We start from the raw sequence: 16,728 nt of genomic DNA, 5'->3' as shown, positions 1-16,728 counted from the left end.
ACTTTGAATACTGAAAATCAGAATCGTATTATATTAAATTTATACGGTACAATACGGTTTCGGTATTTACAAAAATTATTCGATACGGTTTCAATATTAAACCGGTGCGGAAAAACAGTATAAACACAGTATCTAGTGCGGAACAATTTTTGTACGAACAAGCTCATACCACTTTTGTTATTAGTTCATTAAAATCCTAACGAAATTGCAATCAAACAATTGATAAAATCTGATATTAACAAAGCCAAAACAAATAAATCTAATAAATAAAGTCAAAGCAAGTAAATCTAAGAAGAAGAGTGAAGAACGAAACCAAAACTTGAAATAGAGAATTAGGGATAGGGTAGAGGTAAAGTGTTTTAATTGTAAAATTATATTTTATATCTCTTAATTTGGTATGGTACCAATTCGGTACAGTTTCGGTACATATCAACGGTATGAATATCTAAAACTGAAACCGTACCGAAAAATTTTGGTTTCAATACATACTGTATTGAATTTTGAATGGTGCAATACGGTGCAGTTTTAGATGGTGTGATTCTGTACGATTAAACGATTTCGGTATAAACACCCTTAGCCTGCAGACATGAAAAATGTTAAAATCTTCTTTTCCCTATTGAAGTTCATCATTCCTCAACATTCTTAACATGATATTAAGGGGACATGAAAATTCAAGTATAATGGTGGCAATGATGAAAGGAATTCTTCACCCAGATAGTATCATAATTAGGAAAAACAATATTAGGTTCTTTTTTTGCCTTTATTTATTCGAACTTTTATTATTTTAATATATATTATATTTATATTAAATACTTACTTTATTTACTGTTGCATAATATTGATTTGAAACGTGACCATTATAATTATAGGCATTGGATGTATCTCTTGCCACGTGTAATCTTTTGAGAACTGTGTGGACAACAAATAAGAATTTGACAAATCAATTGCGCTGTTTCACCCACATTAGGAATAGGAGGCATTGCGGGAGACCTGTTGGAGCCTAACCCTAATTTAGAAACTCATGAAGGGATCGATGTGGATGGTTTCGTGGGAGAAAGCTCTGCTGCTTGGGACACTCATGATGAAGAAAACGATGATGGAGATGTGAACAGTCCCTTTTGCCCTGCCATCACATTAACAAAAGAAAGAAAAATTATGTTTGAGAAAGCCTTGGCAGCAAGCCTTAATAACAAAGTTAGATGGCAAAATGGTAGGTTTCAAATTCCTCTCAGGAAGACTAAATTCCTTAATAATTTGCTTGGGTATGCATTGAAATTGACCTCACTAAGCCTCTGTTGTCGAAGTTTAGATGTAAAGTTCATGTTCACCAGGTTCTTTATGAATATCTTAGCTTGTTGTGTTATGGATGAGGTCGTTTTGGGCACCAAAAGGGACAATGCGTTGTTTTCCCAAGTATTGAGAGGGAGTTAGCTACTTTTGGTTCTAAAGTTCTAGTACAGTAGGAAAGAAATACAACCCTTCTAGAGTGGGTTGGTTTAAATGCAATACCGATGCATCTATTAATGGGAAAGGGTGTTACGCCCAATTGGCAAGAATCATTCGAGATCATGATGGGAATTTCAGGGGTGGTTTTGCCAAGAGTATTCAACCTTCCCAGGTCTTGGAGGCAGAGCTTCTACAGATTCGTTAAGGGGTGAGGGTGTCTTTGGATATGGGCATGGCCGGTGTAGATAGAAACTGACTCTTTGAAGGCGGTTATGTGTTTAGAACCTAATCACCTACATCTACATAAAGAAGACTGAAGCAAGGAGATCGAACCATTTTTATTGATAAAAAAAAAGACAATATATCAATGCAGCAAAAAGAAAATCCACAACCACTTGTGGTTTGGGTTTTGCAATTACTTGAAACTTAATGAGGTTTAGACGCTTCAGAGTTTATGGTTTTTGTTGTTGGGCTTTGCAATTGGTTTGAAAACCTAACAAAGAGGAGAGATCAGGAGGTGTTGGTGCTAGAAATGTTATCTTGGCTCCAAGATATGCTCCTGATCTAGCTCCAGCTCCTGAGACCAAAACAAGGTGAAAGTGGGACGCCTTCGAGGACGAGAAGCCACCTCCGACGATCGAGTTAGTCCATACCAATAAATCAAAAACTCCATTGAGAAGCCAAAAGCCCCAAGATGACAAAGATCATGCTATTAAGGGTTGGAAAGCTGAAGAGATGAAGGCTGGAGTGTAGAGCTTACCCACGTTCATACTTTGTGAAGGATTATATAAGTGAATCACCTATAAGAATAGCATGCTTCATTACCCTTGGATGTTGATCTATGAGATGGAGGGTGGAGATGGCTTATAGAGTGGCTTGCTTGACAAGTTAACTTGCTTGAGTGACCTTTACATCAGCTAGATATTTATTGGTGGATTGATGAGTCAATATCACCTTTAGCCTTGATTTGACACATGCCCATGGTTGAGGGGACAAGAAAGTGGATGCAATCTACAAGACAAGCTTGGGCCACGTGATTGACTATTTTGTCAACAATGGCATTTAATGCCTTTTGAAGGCCTTTAATGCTTCAGCTCAGAGCCTTGTCAATGCCGTTTAATGTTGAGAGGATGGCTGAGGACAGAGGTACGATGTGCATCACTTTGTCCTATTCTGTTGAGAAGTCCCAAGAAGCTTGCATGAAGGCAAGTCCGAGAAGTGCTAGATGATTCTATTTGGCCCAGATTTCAGTCCTTGGACCTAGCCTTATAATCTGAGCTAGTTCCTTAGTTCGAACCATTATATTTGACCATAACAGGAGGGTTGAGTTGGTTCTTCCTTGCTAGAATTGTATTGAAAATGAATTTGAGAATCAAATTTTGTATTACATTTAGGGGAAAAAAGAGATAGACAACAAAAGTTGGAAATGATGAGGTTACGTATGGAATGTGGTTGAAGACATGCAACGGATGCTTGCTTGGATGATCATGTCTTTGATTGATATTCTTCTCTTCTTCTGAGCTCCTTGTTTTGTTCTCGTTATGCAACACCAACTTGAAGAGTTGTAGCTTCGTTCTTTTTTTACTGAGCAATGGAGTTGTAGTTAAGGCAGCACATTTGGATAATAGTAAAACCCCTAATGGGTCTCACCTAAAATTGTGGTAAAGGAAGTGGAGGGATCACATACTGTTCCTCTGATGGGGAGGTGATGTAGACTCATGCAACACCAGCTATGATGCACCAAGACGGGTATTGGTACATATAAACATTGACTCAAGCATTTTATTTTCTGGTAATGCCTGGGTCTTGCTAGGCTGGTGGGTTTGCACGGTGGTACCTGTGGTGCCCAAAGTTGAATGGGCGGACATTACATGTATACATTACATGTATTTTGTTAAATCTCAATCACACAAAAGGGCCTTGCTAGGTTGGTGCATCTAACATGATGGTGTTTGTGGTGCCCAGCATTGGATGGACGTCATGTGGACTCCATTAAAACTCAAACAATTCAAAAGAATGATTCGACTCAAATGAAAGAAAAATAGCAAGATCCATTTATGATTAACCCGTTTAGCTAAAGTTAAGAATTATTTTTTAAAGTTTTTTTACACAACACACTATTATTGGGGTGAAACTACCATCCACCCATTATTATGGCTTAAATTACATGGCACCCCACTTTTAAAATTATAAGTTAAGCATAGTTAGGGTTTTCTATTAAGTGAGAGGTAAAATGACCTAATCCCTATTTTAACTCATTTAAAATTTAAAATGCAAATTACCCAAATACCCTTTGAACAATAAAATTAACCAAAGAACAATAAAATTACCCAAATACCCTTTGAACAATAAAATTACTCAAATACCCTTTGATGCCATCTTCTTCCTAACATTCGCTGGAAACCACCCATCACTGTTTGAAACCACCACACCCTTTTCCTGTTGGAGACCATTGGCCCCACCACTAGCTTTCACTCTTGTTGGAATTCACCCATTGAAAATCTGACAAAATTTTTGAGAGGGTGAATGGGAAAGCCCAAGATAGAATAAGGAGGAGAGCCAGCCAGATTTTTGGTGTGTGAATTTTGGCAAGGGGAAAGCCAGCGGTGGGGGTGGTGATCTCCGGCAAGGGAGGGGGTGTGGTGATTTTTGACGGGGTTGAACAGTTTTTTGCAAGTGATAGGAAAAAGATGGGTGAAGAGAGAACTTAAGGGTATTTGGTAATTTTCACTGCTCAAAAGATAAATAAGAATAATTAAATAGTTTAAATTTTAAATTTTGAAGGAGTTAAATGGGATTAAAGGCCTTTTAAGTGCCGTGTAGTTTAAGCCATTACAATGAGTGTACCCTAGTACTATGGGTGTTGCCTAAAAAACCCGTTTTTTGTTTCCTTCTTCTTTTTCGGATAAAGAGGAGCTGAGATTGTGGTTGTTTGGGAAACGGGGAAGCACCGAAACAGATTCCCAACGGGTTTATTTTAATGTTGCAGCCATGACGGCGATAGGATGTCGGATAGAGAGGATGCAGAAGGCAGAACAAGTGGTTCCCTCCCTTGCACGAGTCGAGATTTGGAAACTTCATTAAAATAAGGAACGTTTCTTTGCTTTATCTTCTCTCGCCGAAATGCATCACTCGTCGGAAAACGCTTATACAAAATTGAATTCTCGATCTTCTTCTTCTTCAATCTTCATGCAGGAGAATTGTTGCCGGAGATCTTCAGAGAAGTCAAATTTAAAGCTGTAACGCCTGAGGTTTGAAAACCTTAAATTCGTACAGCCTAAAACCTTAAAATATGAAATCTAAAACGTGAAACAGTGAATCAGGCCCGAAAGAGAACGGATAAGGATGTCGGTGAACAAGGAATGAAGGAATCACCAACGCAGCATTCGGGTAAGTGATTTTTTTTGCTTTTCAAAATTAATTAATAGAAACGTGGTTGACGATTCGACAGGCGTCGACAAGGTGATCTATGGGCGGTGTGATAGTGATGTGGATCTCTAGTCTTTATTCATTACCAAACACGTATCGAGTTCCAATGTCTGGACTCACTCTTATCTCCTCGATCTTCCTTCCCGGCCATCGTTCGTGTCCCTTGCGACCTCATCACGGACCAAGTTGGCTCATGTTCAGAGTTCAAGCTTCTTCTTCTTCTTCTTTAGGTGCGTTTTCTATTCAAGAGCCGAAGGTCGTCGTTACAAGGGAACGTGGCAAGAATGACAAGCTTATTACAGCGCTGGTAACCTTTTAAAATTTTCGTCTTTATTGCTTTACTGGATTTGTTTCTTTCGTTTAGGTTTCAAGTCTGTTTTTATGAAAATCTTACCATGAGAAGTTTCCTAGGTGTAAGGTATTTTGATTCGGTTATCACAATCTGATTGCAGGTTTCTTGTTCTTTTTTTTCTTCCTTTCTTCCTTCTGATATTCCTTTAATCTTGACTCCCATGTGTTTTATAGATAGCTTTGTTTCCCCCTACTTGTTCTTCTTCAAGTAATTCCTGTAGTCTTGACTCGCATATATTTTATAGACAGCTTTTAGACGTTCCAACACAACTGGAAACATAAAAAAAAATGTTTGATGTTCTCTTTTCAATGTATGATCAAGTGTTTGAAAAAGAAAGAGAGAGCTAGTTTTGAGTTTGATCTCTCTGAAAATTACGTACGACAGTGAATATATTAAGTACTATCGGAAATCTTGCTGCTGGGGAATTCATCATCAAGCCTGACTGACTGACCTAGAGTAAAATGAAATTAAATCTTAACATATAAACTAAACATAGCTTCCAATTGATGGCTTGGTTGTTTACCAAAATATAAAAAATTGACTATTAATAGCGTAGTTGATCTGTAGATGTGGTTTCCAGGATATCAAAGTGAAAGCAATCCGGTTAGGGGCTTGGATCATGTCCTTGTCAAAGGTAGTCCAAGACTTTCCCGAAACCAGTCACATGGAATACACTGTTGAGAATGAAATCCACCCCACAATGGGTCTCATGGTGGTCTCTATGTGATTAATTCATGGAGTGTCTCAGATGTCCTTTTACAAGGTCATGATCTGGATTGCCAATGTTGGGTTGGTTGAGTGGTAAGATCCATACTTCTTGGTGGAGATGTCGTTGTTCGACCCTTGCGGACGTCATTTCAATTCTAGTATTTGAAAAAGCACTAGTACCCCCGAAAAAAAAAAAAAGGGGTTATGATCTGGATTCATTAGGTAACTTGGAAAAGGAAAAAAGAAAAGAAAAAAAGAACAAAAATATTAACGAGGAGCTGTACCATGACCAGATTTGGCTTCACCGGAGATGGTACAATGCAAGTCAGAACTGAGATTACTTTCAACTACAATGTAATATAGCAACATTAGTTCTAAGATCAATTCCAAAAACATAAGGGGCAGCAGTAGCCATAGCCAAAGGAATAAAACAAATGCCAAGTGGTGACATCAAGAGTAGATATTCTGAGAGAAAAATTCAAGCTTAACCAATGTTTAGTGTGTCCCTAATTACAAATGCACAACCAAATAATACCAATATGGAGACAATGTACTAGGGCTACTGTAGACTCCCTTGTAGTTGTGTATCTAAAGGTTATTATAAACGGCCAAAAACTACTGACATACGGTTCTGTAACTGCAGTTAGATCTTACATAAATGGAACAAATAGAAAAAACAAACCTCGCACAGTGTGAAACTAAAAAGAAGAATGAACCCCTAAAATTTAAGCCTTCTTTTTTCTTTTGATTTTATCATTCAGTTTGGGCAAGGGATTCCTAGCTAACTACTCTTTTGTAGAATAATGTTAAGGAATTTGGGTTTGTTTTCATACCAAAAACACTCAACCAGCAGCTGTACAAGGAGGAGGAGAAAGAAAAAGAAGAGAAGAAGTCAGTTCTTTTTAGGTACTCAATCCCTACCGTGAGCAATGTATTTATGTATAGTGAAAAGGAACAAAGAGATAGGAATACACAAAAGAAAGAATTCTAGCTTACCCATCCATGGTTATAAACCATAGTTGTCATGGCGATGAGGGATGAGGCGATGCAAGGTTGTTTAGGCTAGTTGAGGCGATGAGTTGACGAGGCGCCCTTTGAGGTGTTTTTGAGGCGTTTTAAGTGAAATTTTTAGTGTACGTCTCATACACTCTTATTTATTATAAATATCTTATATAATAAAAAAAACTGATATTAGCCTACCTCAAGTCATTCAACATATTACAAACCACACATAGTAGGTCCTAAATAAATTCCAAGTATCATACTATCATTAACAATTGAATTCAAGAATCAAGATACGATAAAATGGGACTAAATAGTAAACACATAAATGCATAAACAAAACAAGTAGACAACATAGCTTCGTTGAATGTCACTAGCACCAACACCAACTCCACCTCCACCAACACCTACAGGCTACAGCTCCACCTCCTCTACATTGTTGAGCTCTAGCCAAATATCCTCATAAATAGAAGAAGAAAATGAAACAAAACATATATCCAAATATCCAAATACAAAGTTTTAAATATTTAAGCAAACAATACCACTTACAATTTAAAATCTAAAGTCCAAATCCCAAATATAACAAAACATCCATATCCAAAATTCCTAATAAAAATTCACAATCCATATCCAAAATTCCCAATAGAAAAGTATAAATCAACTACTCATAGTCATCATCAAGCAAATTGGTAGCTAGTGGGAGATCTTCTTGAAGTTGTGCTCCGAAGAGGTACTTGTCCTAGACCTCAAACCATAATCATCTACAATATTCTCATCATTATTCAAATCTTTCACTTGTTCCATGTCTCCATCAGACTCGGAGTCATGTTTCTCAACCACTCTCTCTGAAGACTTACAACGTGAGTAGTATAAATTAACTCCACTAGATGTTGATTCAGTTGGTTGACCTCTCCTCGGTCTGTTCTGATCCTCAAGTGATGCAGATGCCCCCATAGCTCTTATCAATAGTGCTCCAAGTAAGATCACCCTCAGAATGGACTAAATCATCAGGCTGACTAACCATCCACTTACTACTCTAGTCAAGCTCATCAAAGAGTAGTGGATCATAATTTCTACACTGTAATTGCCTTTTATTGAACCTTTCTTGAAGACGGCAATTGTACTGAATAAAAACTAGATCATTCAACCACTCATGTACTAGCCTATTCCTCTTCTTGGTGTGAACCTAAATTCATAAGCAATTGAATAGAATCTCAAGTCATCCTTCCAAAATTTTAACTTAAAAGTATTTTAAATACTTGAATCACTTAATATTTACAAACTCAAATGCGCTCCAATTCCGTTCACAACCAGAGGAAGAACAACAAAGGTCTAGTATCCTCCGTGCAATCCTTGTAAGCTCAAAAGCATTTCCTCCATGTGTATTCCACCAAGTAATTATAATATAAAAAGAATAGATTAACATAAAAACTAGAGTTACAAACCAAATACAAGTATAACTAAAAATAAAAAGCATACAAGTAAAAACTTACGAGGACTCATAGTTGTTCGCTGTCTGATAGACATACTTGTGGAGAAAGGACCTCTACCTTGCTTGTATTCACTTGCTTGATGTAATACCTTATCTTGTAAACTTACATCAGATACTAGTCTTGCAACAACTTCATTAAAAGAAGCTCAGAGAGAACTAATCAACTCACAATCATCCACAACATTTAAATTGTAGAACTTCCTATGATTAAAAAATAAGGCTGCACCATATAGAGGTCTCTCCATCTGACACTCCCATCGCCTATCATTTATATGTATGACTTTTTCTAGAGTCGTTCTTTGCCTTTAAAATTGTCCTTTATTCTTCTCTAAGCCTCTTGCATGGCTACAAATACTTCAGGCAATGTGGGTCTTTCATTAACATCTACAATCCTCAGTACAATCATAGGAGGTTGTGATGCTCTAATGCAATCCTCACACCATGCCAAAATGTTGTAGCAAATGTTGTTTCAACTACTCTTATCCCTGCTTCTATGTTGGACAAATTGAATTTTGTCCACTCTCAGAAATGAATAAGTGCCTTAAGTCATCCTTGTGTTTTAATAGGCTTTGGAGTGTCAAAAATGAAGTGACAAATCTAGTAACTGTAGCCTTCACAAGATCCCTGCCATTTGTCTTCTGTCTCAAGGCCTCCAACAATCTTGTGTGTCTATAAATGAAAGTGATTATTCTCTTCGCTTGAATTATCACCCTTTTATATTGTTTCAAATTCCCAATGTTTTCTAGCATCAGATCAAGACAATGGGATGCACAAGGAGTCCAATATTATTTAGTCCTCTTTTTTATTAATAATGCCCCTGCTGCTTTGTAATTTGAGGCATTATCAGTCACCGCTTGAATTACGTGTTCTTCCCCAATTTGTTCAACTTTACTATCCAATATTTCAAAGAACATTTTTGCATCTTGCACATGGCTAGATGCATCCACAGAACCAAGGAAGAATGTTCCCTCTGGACATTTCACAAGAAAATTGATATGTGGTCTTCTTCAGCAATGAGAGAGATGAGAGCTGCGTTCGCCGTCTTCTTTTTCTCTGTGGCTGGCTTCTCTTTTATGTCTCCCACACACAATGAATCCCCTATGTTTCATCTTTATTTTTCTTATGAACTTTGTGATAATGAGTAACTAGTTCATTTTCTTTGGGATGTAGATGAACCATGCTTATGTCATTAATTTGATTGTTCTGTATCTTCTAGTTGATTGTATTTGAGTTTGGCCAAAGATGTTCTATAGCTCAGCGAACTAAGCGTGCCAAGCTTCGGTGAAGGACGATAGTCTTGCGAAGATAGGGCATACCTAGGAAGACCATCCCTAATTTGCTTTGAAGTGTAGAGTTATATCGGTTAGGGAAAAGCATTGGGGATTCGAAATCCCAAAGATCTTCACATATTCATAGTTAACGTTTTTGCATTAATTAGTAGATTTAGTTTAAATTTAGTTTTGTTGAATTCAATCTTAGTGACTTAGCCTTTTAGTTCCCCATAGTTCGACTCCGTACTTTCTGCTTGGTAGATTAGTATAGGATTTTATTTTTGATTGGTTAGCGACACGATCAAATTTTGGCGCCTGCCTATCCTTTTTATCAGTCCACCTATTAGACATGAGTGTGCATCCATACATCTTCCAATACCTTTTATAATTTTTCCTCATCTCCATTGTTCTATCTTTCACATTCTTCAATAAAAAGCACTCCGATTTCATGATAAATTGGGGGCTTATACCCACAACCATATTGTGCAACAGACTCTAGCATCACCTCAAAACTTTTATCTTTAATTGCATTGAATGGAATGCCACACTGTTACACCGAATCAGTGATGTGGTTATCTCGCTTTTTTTCTTCTGCGGATCTCATTCTATTCAAGATTGTTGTTTGAATAGTACCCTTTGCCATCCTATCATCAACAACTTCTTCAAGAGCGCATCTAACATGCATATCCATAGGACCCCCTTACTAGTGCTTTATTGATGACACTTTTCAATCTCTTTGATGCAGTCCCAGAGCTTGTTTTTTTGGAGCACACCTTAAACCCAACACTAAGAAATGTCCCTCCTTTAGTAGAGGTAGGAGTAGGATGTTCTTCTCCGGTATCTTGTTGAACATCATCATACTCCTCATTATCCAAATTAGTAACAATTGCCCTCTTTTTATTTTTCAACAATAGTGCATTCATATGTTGGGCAATTGTTGTAGTGTTCTTGGTGCACTTTACAACATCCCCATATCCATCCATTAGATGTTGCTTCAATCTTCTAATTCCTCCTTTAAGGTGTTTGTTGCACAAAGTGCACCTGACTGTATTCTTATCAGCCACATCTGGCCAATACGGCAATACCCATACCTCCACCCTGGGTCATTTGACTTGGCCTTTCTTTTTGGGTCTTTCAAGGGATCATAACTAGATTCACTCCCACTTGCAGCAGCCGTCGGATTATTAGAGGCCATTATAAATAACTAGGAAACATCTACAAATAAAAAACATGAAACACATACATATTAATAGCAATATTCTTAATATTATAATTGGAGGAAGAGTATATAATTGCACTCAGAAATAATATGTACTAATAAAAACTGAAATTTCAGCTTCTAATTAATCAGACAAGAAAATATAATGTATATATCATGTACTGCACGCCATATAAATCATGAACACAAGTACACAACTATTGTGATTTTGCTCAACTAAAAGAGCGGAAAAGAGAAAAACTATCAACTTTTCAGACAAAATAAAATGAGAGAAATACAAGCTTACGGATTTATTTCAAGCAACAGTAATCAGGATTTCAGGACTCGGTAGAAGCTAACAAGCTTGTCTCTTTATTCGGTTATACGTTATAACACTATTGATGGCGTTAAAACAGAAACAAAGTTAAAAAAAGAAAAAAAAGAAAGAAAAGAAGTAGTTTGCCAGAGACATACCGTCGCTTGAGAAGACAATGTACAAACACCCAAAAGTCACTGGATATTTTTGCAAATGGAGTATTGATTTTGTTAAGATTGTTAGCCTTGACAAAATAAAATAAAAAAGATAAGAAAAAGTAGAGTCTCAAAGAATTGCATTGCCAACCTTCGCAGCTTCTCCTGAGATGAATAGTGCCATTGCAACTTGAATTAGTTCTTTGGTAGTCTGGTGCTGCAGCTCGAGCTATGAAGGGAGGCCTGTACAAGTTGGGCGACGAAAAATACTTCAGTCAACGTTAGAGGAACAAAAAAGAAACTTACCGCCGACAATTGGAGAGAGGGATGATCACCGGCGATTGCAGAGAGGGATGGTCATCGGCGGCGATTGCAAAGAGGAATCAGAGAAGCCGAGAGGAAGAGGAGCTTCGTCGGTCGCTGTTCTTTTGATTTTGGGGTTTTCGATTGTTTTAAGTTTGCGATTTTTGGTTTTTCCCCCCCAACCAAATGGCAATGGATATGATTCCATGTATAACCATGCACAATATCTTTTAACTGATGTGTAATCTAACCAGTGAACACCTTTAGATTAGCATCATATGTCTTTATATTATAGGCCATTGATTTGGCACCTTTTTTTATCCCCCCAAAAAAAACCCCCCCAATAAGTCGGTCGCCTTGGGGTCTAAGGCTTTTGAGGTGCCTGAGGCGACCGCCTTATGGGATTCCAATTAGGTGACGTTCACTTTATAGGCCCCGAGGGTGCCCGAACGCCTAGGCGATGCCTTAACAACTGTGTTATAGACATAGCATTCTTAATACTCCCCCTCAAGCTGGATGCATGATCTTATACTAGATTGAGATATGATAGTTTGTTTCTTATATGAATGTGTAACAAGATTTCTACCAATAGACACATAGTATGAAGTTTCATAACATTTAGGCTTCCCAAGGCATTAGAGGGGGTCTAAACGCAAGGTGACACAAAAAAGGTGGTCAAGGTGCTTGAACACTCAGGTGATACCTTAATAACCATGGTATAATAGCATGTGGTAGATCTACAGTACCAATTAGCACCAGTACAATTTTTCTTTGTCTACATTAGTGTGACAATGATCACAGTCAATTAGTCTTTCTGGGATCATTCTTAAAGGACCATTGGGTACTATATGCTAGCACCCAAAGGGTTTGGTTAGGCATTTCCGTGAGCTTAGAAGTGGAGCTACTAAGGGGCCGAGGGATGGCCCCCCTTGATTGTTTTGAAAGTTTCCGTATTCCCTTTATTTTCCCCTTTGTTTTTTCTTTCTATGTGTGAAATATAGTATCTCCCCCCCCCCCCCCACAAAAAAAAGAAAAGAAAATACAATCCCTAAACTTTCAATAACAATTTCAATCTTAAGTTTTATTAGTTGGACATTTAGAATTTTAGCCATTCATTTTATCAGATCTAATCATAACCATTGATTTTTTTCTTCTATTAATTTATGGAAATTGACTGTTTTCCTCATATTTGGTTAATAGACTAGAAACCTATCTTTTCTCCCACAATTTCTCCCCTACCTTCTTTCTTTCATGATTTTTAAAGTTTTAAGTAGTTCCCTTATCTCAAGATTCACCCTGAAAATACAATGTGATGCAGATCCAACACTGAATTTGACTATTTTCCTTTGAAATCAACCTAGGAGTGAGAGATATGGGTGTTGAGCCTATTCTATGGTCCCAAGAGATTAAGTCTTAAGTACGTATAGGCTATTAATTAGTTTAATTAATCTAATTATGTAAAAGCTGCCCAACTTAAGTTATAAGAGTAGAATAATATTCTTAGATATATAATGTTTCAGTTTTAAGTGGCTAGTCTAAATCAATTGGTTTCTAATTTGAGTTAAATGTTCAATCAGGTGTTCAAATTAGACTAGGACTCCAACTTATTATGATAAGTAAGCCCCTCCACGCTATGGGAAGGCACACAATTTTGAGATGGTTAATAAAGATAACCAGTAGAATATTCTCGTCTGTTGCTGCTACAACTGTTTCTGTTCTATTTGGAAGGTCCAAGATTGAAGAACAATTGAGGTCCATAGTGAAGTCAAGCCTAGATGCTTGCTATGGCTGAATTGACGGTCTACAGTCTCCATCTCCATTCAATCCAAAGCTTCGGTAGGCTCCTTCATCCAGGTATCTAGCAGTCTACCCCATCTACTTTTCTTGTCACTTTTTACTTCTTTTTTTCCCCTTGAATTTTCTTGAATCTTTAGAGTTTCCAAGACACCCAAAGTTTAATGTTGGATCTGCATTAATCTAGCTGTCATATCTGTCCCACACTTTAGGTACATCATCCCCTCAAGCCTCATAACCTTAACTCCTAGTTTTACCCAATTCTAACAGTGTATATATATGGTTTCAGTTCACCCTAAAACCCCCAAAACAAGAATCCTTATAACTTATAATCTAATAATCTAATGATCCAAACCCAATAAAACTTGGGGGAATTATATCCGGATATCCCTATATTATTACCTATATCCTCTCCAAGTTTCAACCCGTCTGATACCTATAGAATCCAATTTCTCCTCTTCATTAATTTATCCCATCTCTCTTATGAGATGGGCTTAGTATCCTTGATATAATGATATCATAGATATCATTCAAGAGTGTGACTGTTAACCGCACAGCCTAACTTAATCTTTTTCCCCTAAAACCAAACCTGTCCACCTCATGAGTTGGTTCTTTTAGGGCTGTTTGGTTACATGAATCCAGAGATTTCTGGATTTCAAATCTCTAGATTCACAAATGGGAGATTTTTAGTTGTTTAGTTGTGTGAATCCCTAGATTCATGAAATCTATAGATTCACATTTTTACACTAAAAACGTGAATCTGTAGATTTATGGGTGTGAGGTGAAATCCAGAGATTTCACCCCTATTATCAAAGTGTTAAACATTTGAACCATAATTCAATAATTTTAGGATAAATCTACAAATTTCATTCCAAAAATTCAAGCTAACCAAACAGTTAATTTTATGAATCGTGACTCCAGAGATTTGAAGTCTATAGATTTGAAATCTCTAGATTTTTGAAATCTACTGACTCAAGTAACCAAACAGGCCCTTAAAGATCTTGGAAGAATTGGCCCACATTCAATTGATGCTACATCAAGATGGGAAAAAAGAAAAAAATGACTTAACAATAAGGATTTGGTTAGGTGGCTCATAGACAAAAGGTTGGTATTACACTGAGGATCATGAAAAACAACATTAAAGGATATAGAAGAAGTGACATTGGGATATAAATCCAATTTTAGGTTTAGGGTTTCTTGGAAGAATTCCCTAAAATTGAGATTTGCCTAAAATCTTTCAACCAAACCAGCAAATAAGATTCAAAAGCTAATAGATGATGTTAAGGTAACTAGGATACCTTAAGGAAAAGTTATGGGAAGGTTGTAAAGAAGCTAGGGTTTTGCTAAATTCCCATGGGAGTACTTTAGATTAAGAATTATTTCAAATTAATATGGGGTGAATGGATCAATCAAAAATTAATGTGGATAGCTCAATTATCACAAATCAAATGGGTGGGGGTAATTCTTGGATGAAACAAAGATGATGGAGATTCTAGGGTTTTGGAAAAGATTTGGTTTAACAAAACTAAAATGTGGTATGGGAAGGATTAGGGTTTTAAGATATCCTTGTAGGATGATATTGAGATACCCAAAATCAATATGGGTTGCAACAAAGAAATATAGCATGTGTTAAGGATCTCTAGGAAAGCCTGCGGAAAAAAGGCTGTGTATGGGTTGGTTTTTGTTGGTTGGTTTGGTTTATTTGTGGGTTGGTTTAATTATAAGTTGTGGTTCAAGTTATTATTATTCAGTTGGTTAGTGAGGGTAATTATGTAACTTTGTATATTTCACATTATTATAAGAAGCTTAGGGGTCACATTGATTACCTAAGGATTCAATTATTTCCACATGGCATTAGAGCCAAGTTAAATTAGAATCGAAAAACCAAGGTATTTTTTTCTTTTTCCTTCTTTCTTTCTTCCACCTCTTTCTTCCATGATTTTTTTTTCTTTTTTCTTTTCTCTTCTTTCTTCCGCCTTGGCTTTCTATTTTTTTCCTGTTTCTGCCATAGCCAGCATTGTCTCCTCTCCTTCTCCTTTGTTTCTTCTTCTTCCTCTTGTGTTCTACACCACCAAGAACAAATTCTATTTTTTTTGTGCTTCTCTCTTTCTTCTTTTTACTTTTTTTCTTCCACCTATCTCTTTATCGTTTTCTCCCCCCTTCTTTCTTCTTCCACCTCTGCTCTCTTTCTGGATGTGTTTCTGCCATTAACAGCTTCTTACTCCTCTCTTTTTTCCTTTGTTTCTGCTATTCTCTTCTCTACTGCAATGCCCTTTTTTTTTTTTTTTTTGGGAGTTTTTACACCTCCTGTAATGTTTCAGATTCTTCTAACAGCAGGTTTTATGCAGTATTAATCAGAAAATTACTGCAACATTGAATCCGAAAAATACCACTGCTCAGAGAAATATTTTTTTGACCTCTTACACCTTCTTGGGATATTTCAGAACCAGTTTGCAGCCTGCAGAACAGCAGTTCTTATCAGATTTTTCTCCAGTAGATTTGATCAGCAAGTCATGATATTTTCTGCAGATTTTTCTGGCCAATTTCAGAAGGTTTGATTAGAAATTTTCAAAAGGGTTTGATCAGAATTTTCAGCGGGTTTGATAAAAATTGTTTTTGGTGGTGTTCTTGGTAAGTGGACTAAAGATATGATTACACCGGATGTTTCTCCAGTTTTGACAAGTCATGAAAATTATCCCATCCTTCCATCACTCTCTGTTAGATTCGATGGAACCAATTACTTGATCTAGTCTCGTTCCGCCTATTTGACAATTACTGGAAGAGATCTAGTCAGTCATATTATGGGCACTACAACCAAACCTTTGACTGCTGACATTCTTCAGGATAAGTGGATTTCAGACGACTCTCTTATGATGTCATTTCTCTTGAATTCCAAGCATCCAAATCTAGCTAGGGGATATTTATTGTTGGATATAGCAGCACAGATTTGAAAGTCTACTAAAGAGACTTATGGACAATTAGGGAATGATGCGCAGATCTATGAGCTATGAAAGAAACTTCATGAGACCACACAGAAAGAGTTGACAGTTGCCCAGTACTATGCTGAATTACGTTCTCTCTAGCAAGAGTTAGACTATGATGGTGACTACCAATAGACTAATCCTAATGATGTGGTTGCCTTCAGGAAATATGTTGACAAAATTCGACTATATGATTTTTTGGCTGGCTTAAATGTGGAGTATGATTTGATTCGAGTACAGGTGTTGAGTCACTCTCCCTTTCCTACATTGGAACAATCCTA

The 16,728-nt window shown here is 37.0% G+C and overlaps 1 protein-coding gene across 7 annotated transcripts in view; it reads left to right on the top strand.

Annotated features, from left to right (window-relative positions):
• Positions 1 to 4,288: 4,288 nt before the first annotated feature.
• Positions 4,289 to 16,728, top strand: part of LOC149017962 (uroporphyrinogen-III synthase, chloroplastic-like) — a 50,313-nt gene continuing 37,873 nt past the window's right edge. For 4 of the 7 annotated variants that reach the window (XM_089152285.1, XM_089152284.1, XM_089152283.1 and 1 more), the window contains exon 1: positions 4,289 to 5,182. In XM_089152285.1, the coding sequence (XP_089008411.1) occupies positions 4,916 to 5,182 (267 nt within the window). In that variant the 5' untranslated portion in view covers positions 4,289 to 4,915. The remainder of the gene's footprint in view (positions 5,183 to 16,728) is intronic. The other 3 variants (XM_089152281.1, XM_089152280.1, XM_089152282.1) reach the window with 3 other exon arrangements.

This window comes from Hakea prostrata, chromosome 4, assembly GCF_041222555.1.
Source record: "Hakea prostrata isolate BN-2017 chromosome 4, UWA_Hpros_2, whole genome shotgun sequence".
NCBI lineage: Eukaryota > Viridiplantae > Streptophyta > Magnoliopsida > Proteales > Proteaceae > Hakea > Hakea prostrata.
This window is presented reverse-complemented; position numbering and strand designations above follow the sequence as displayed.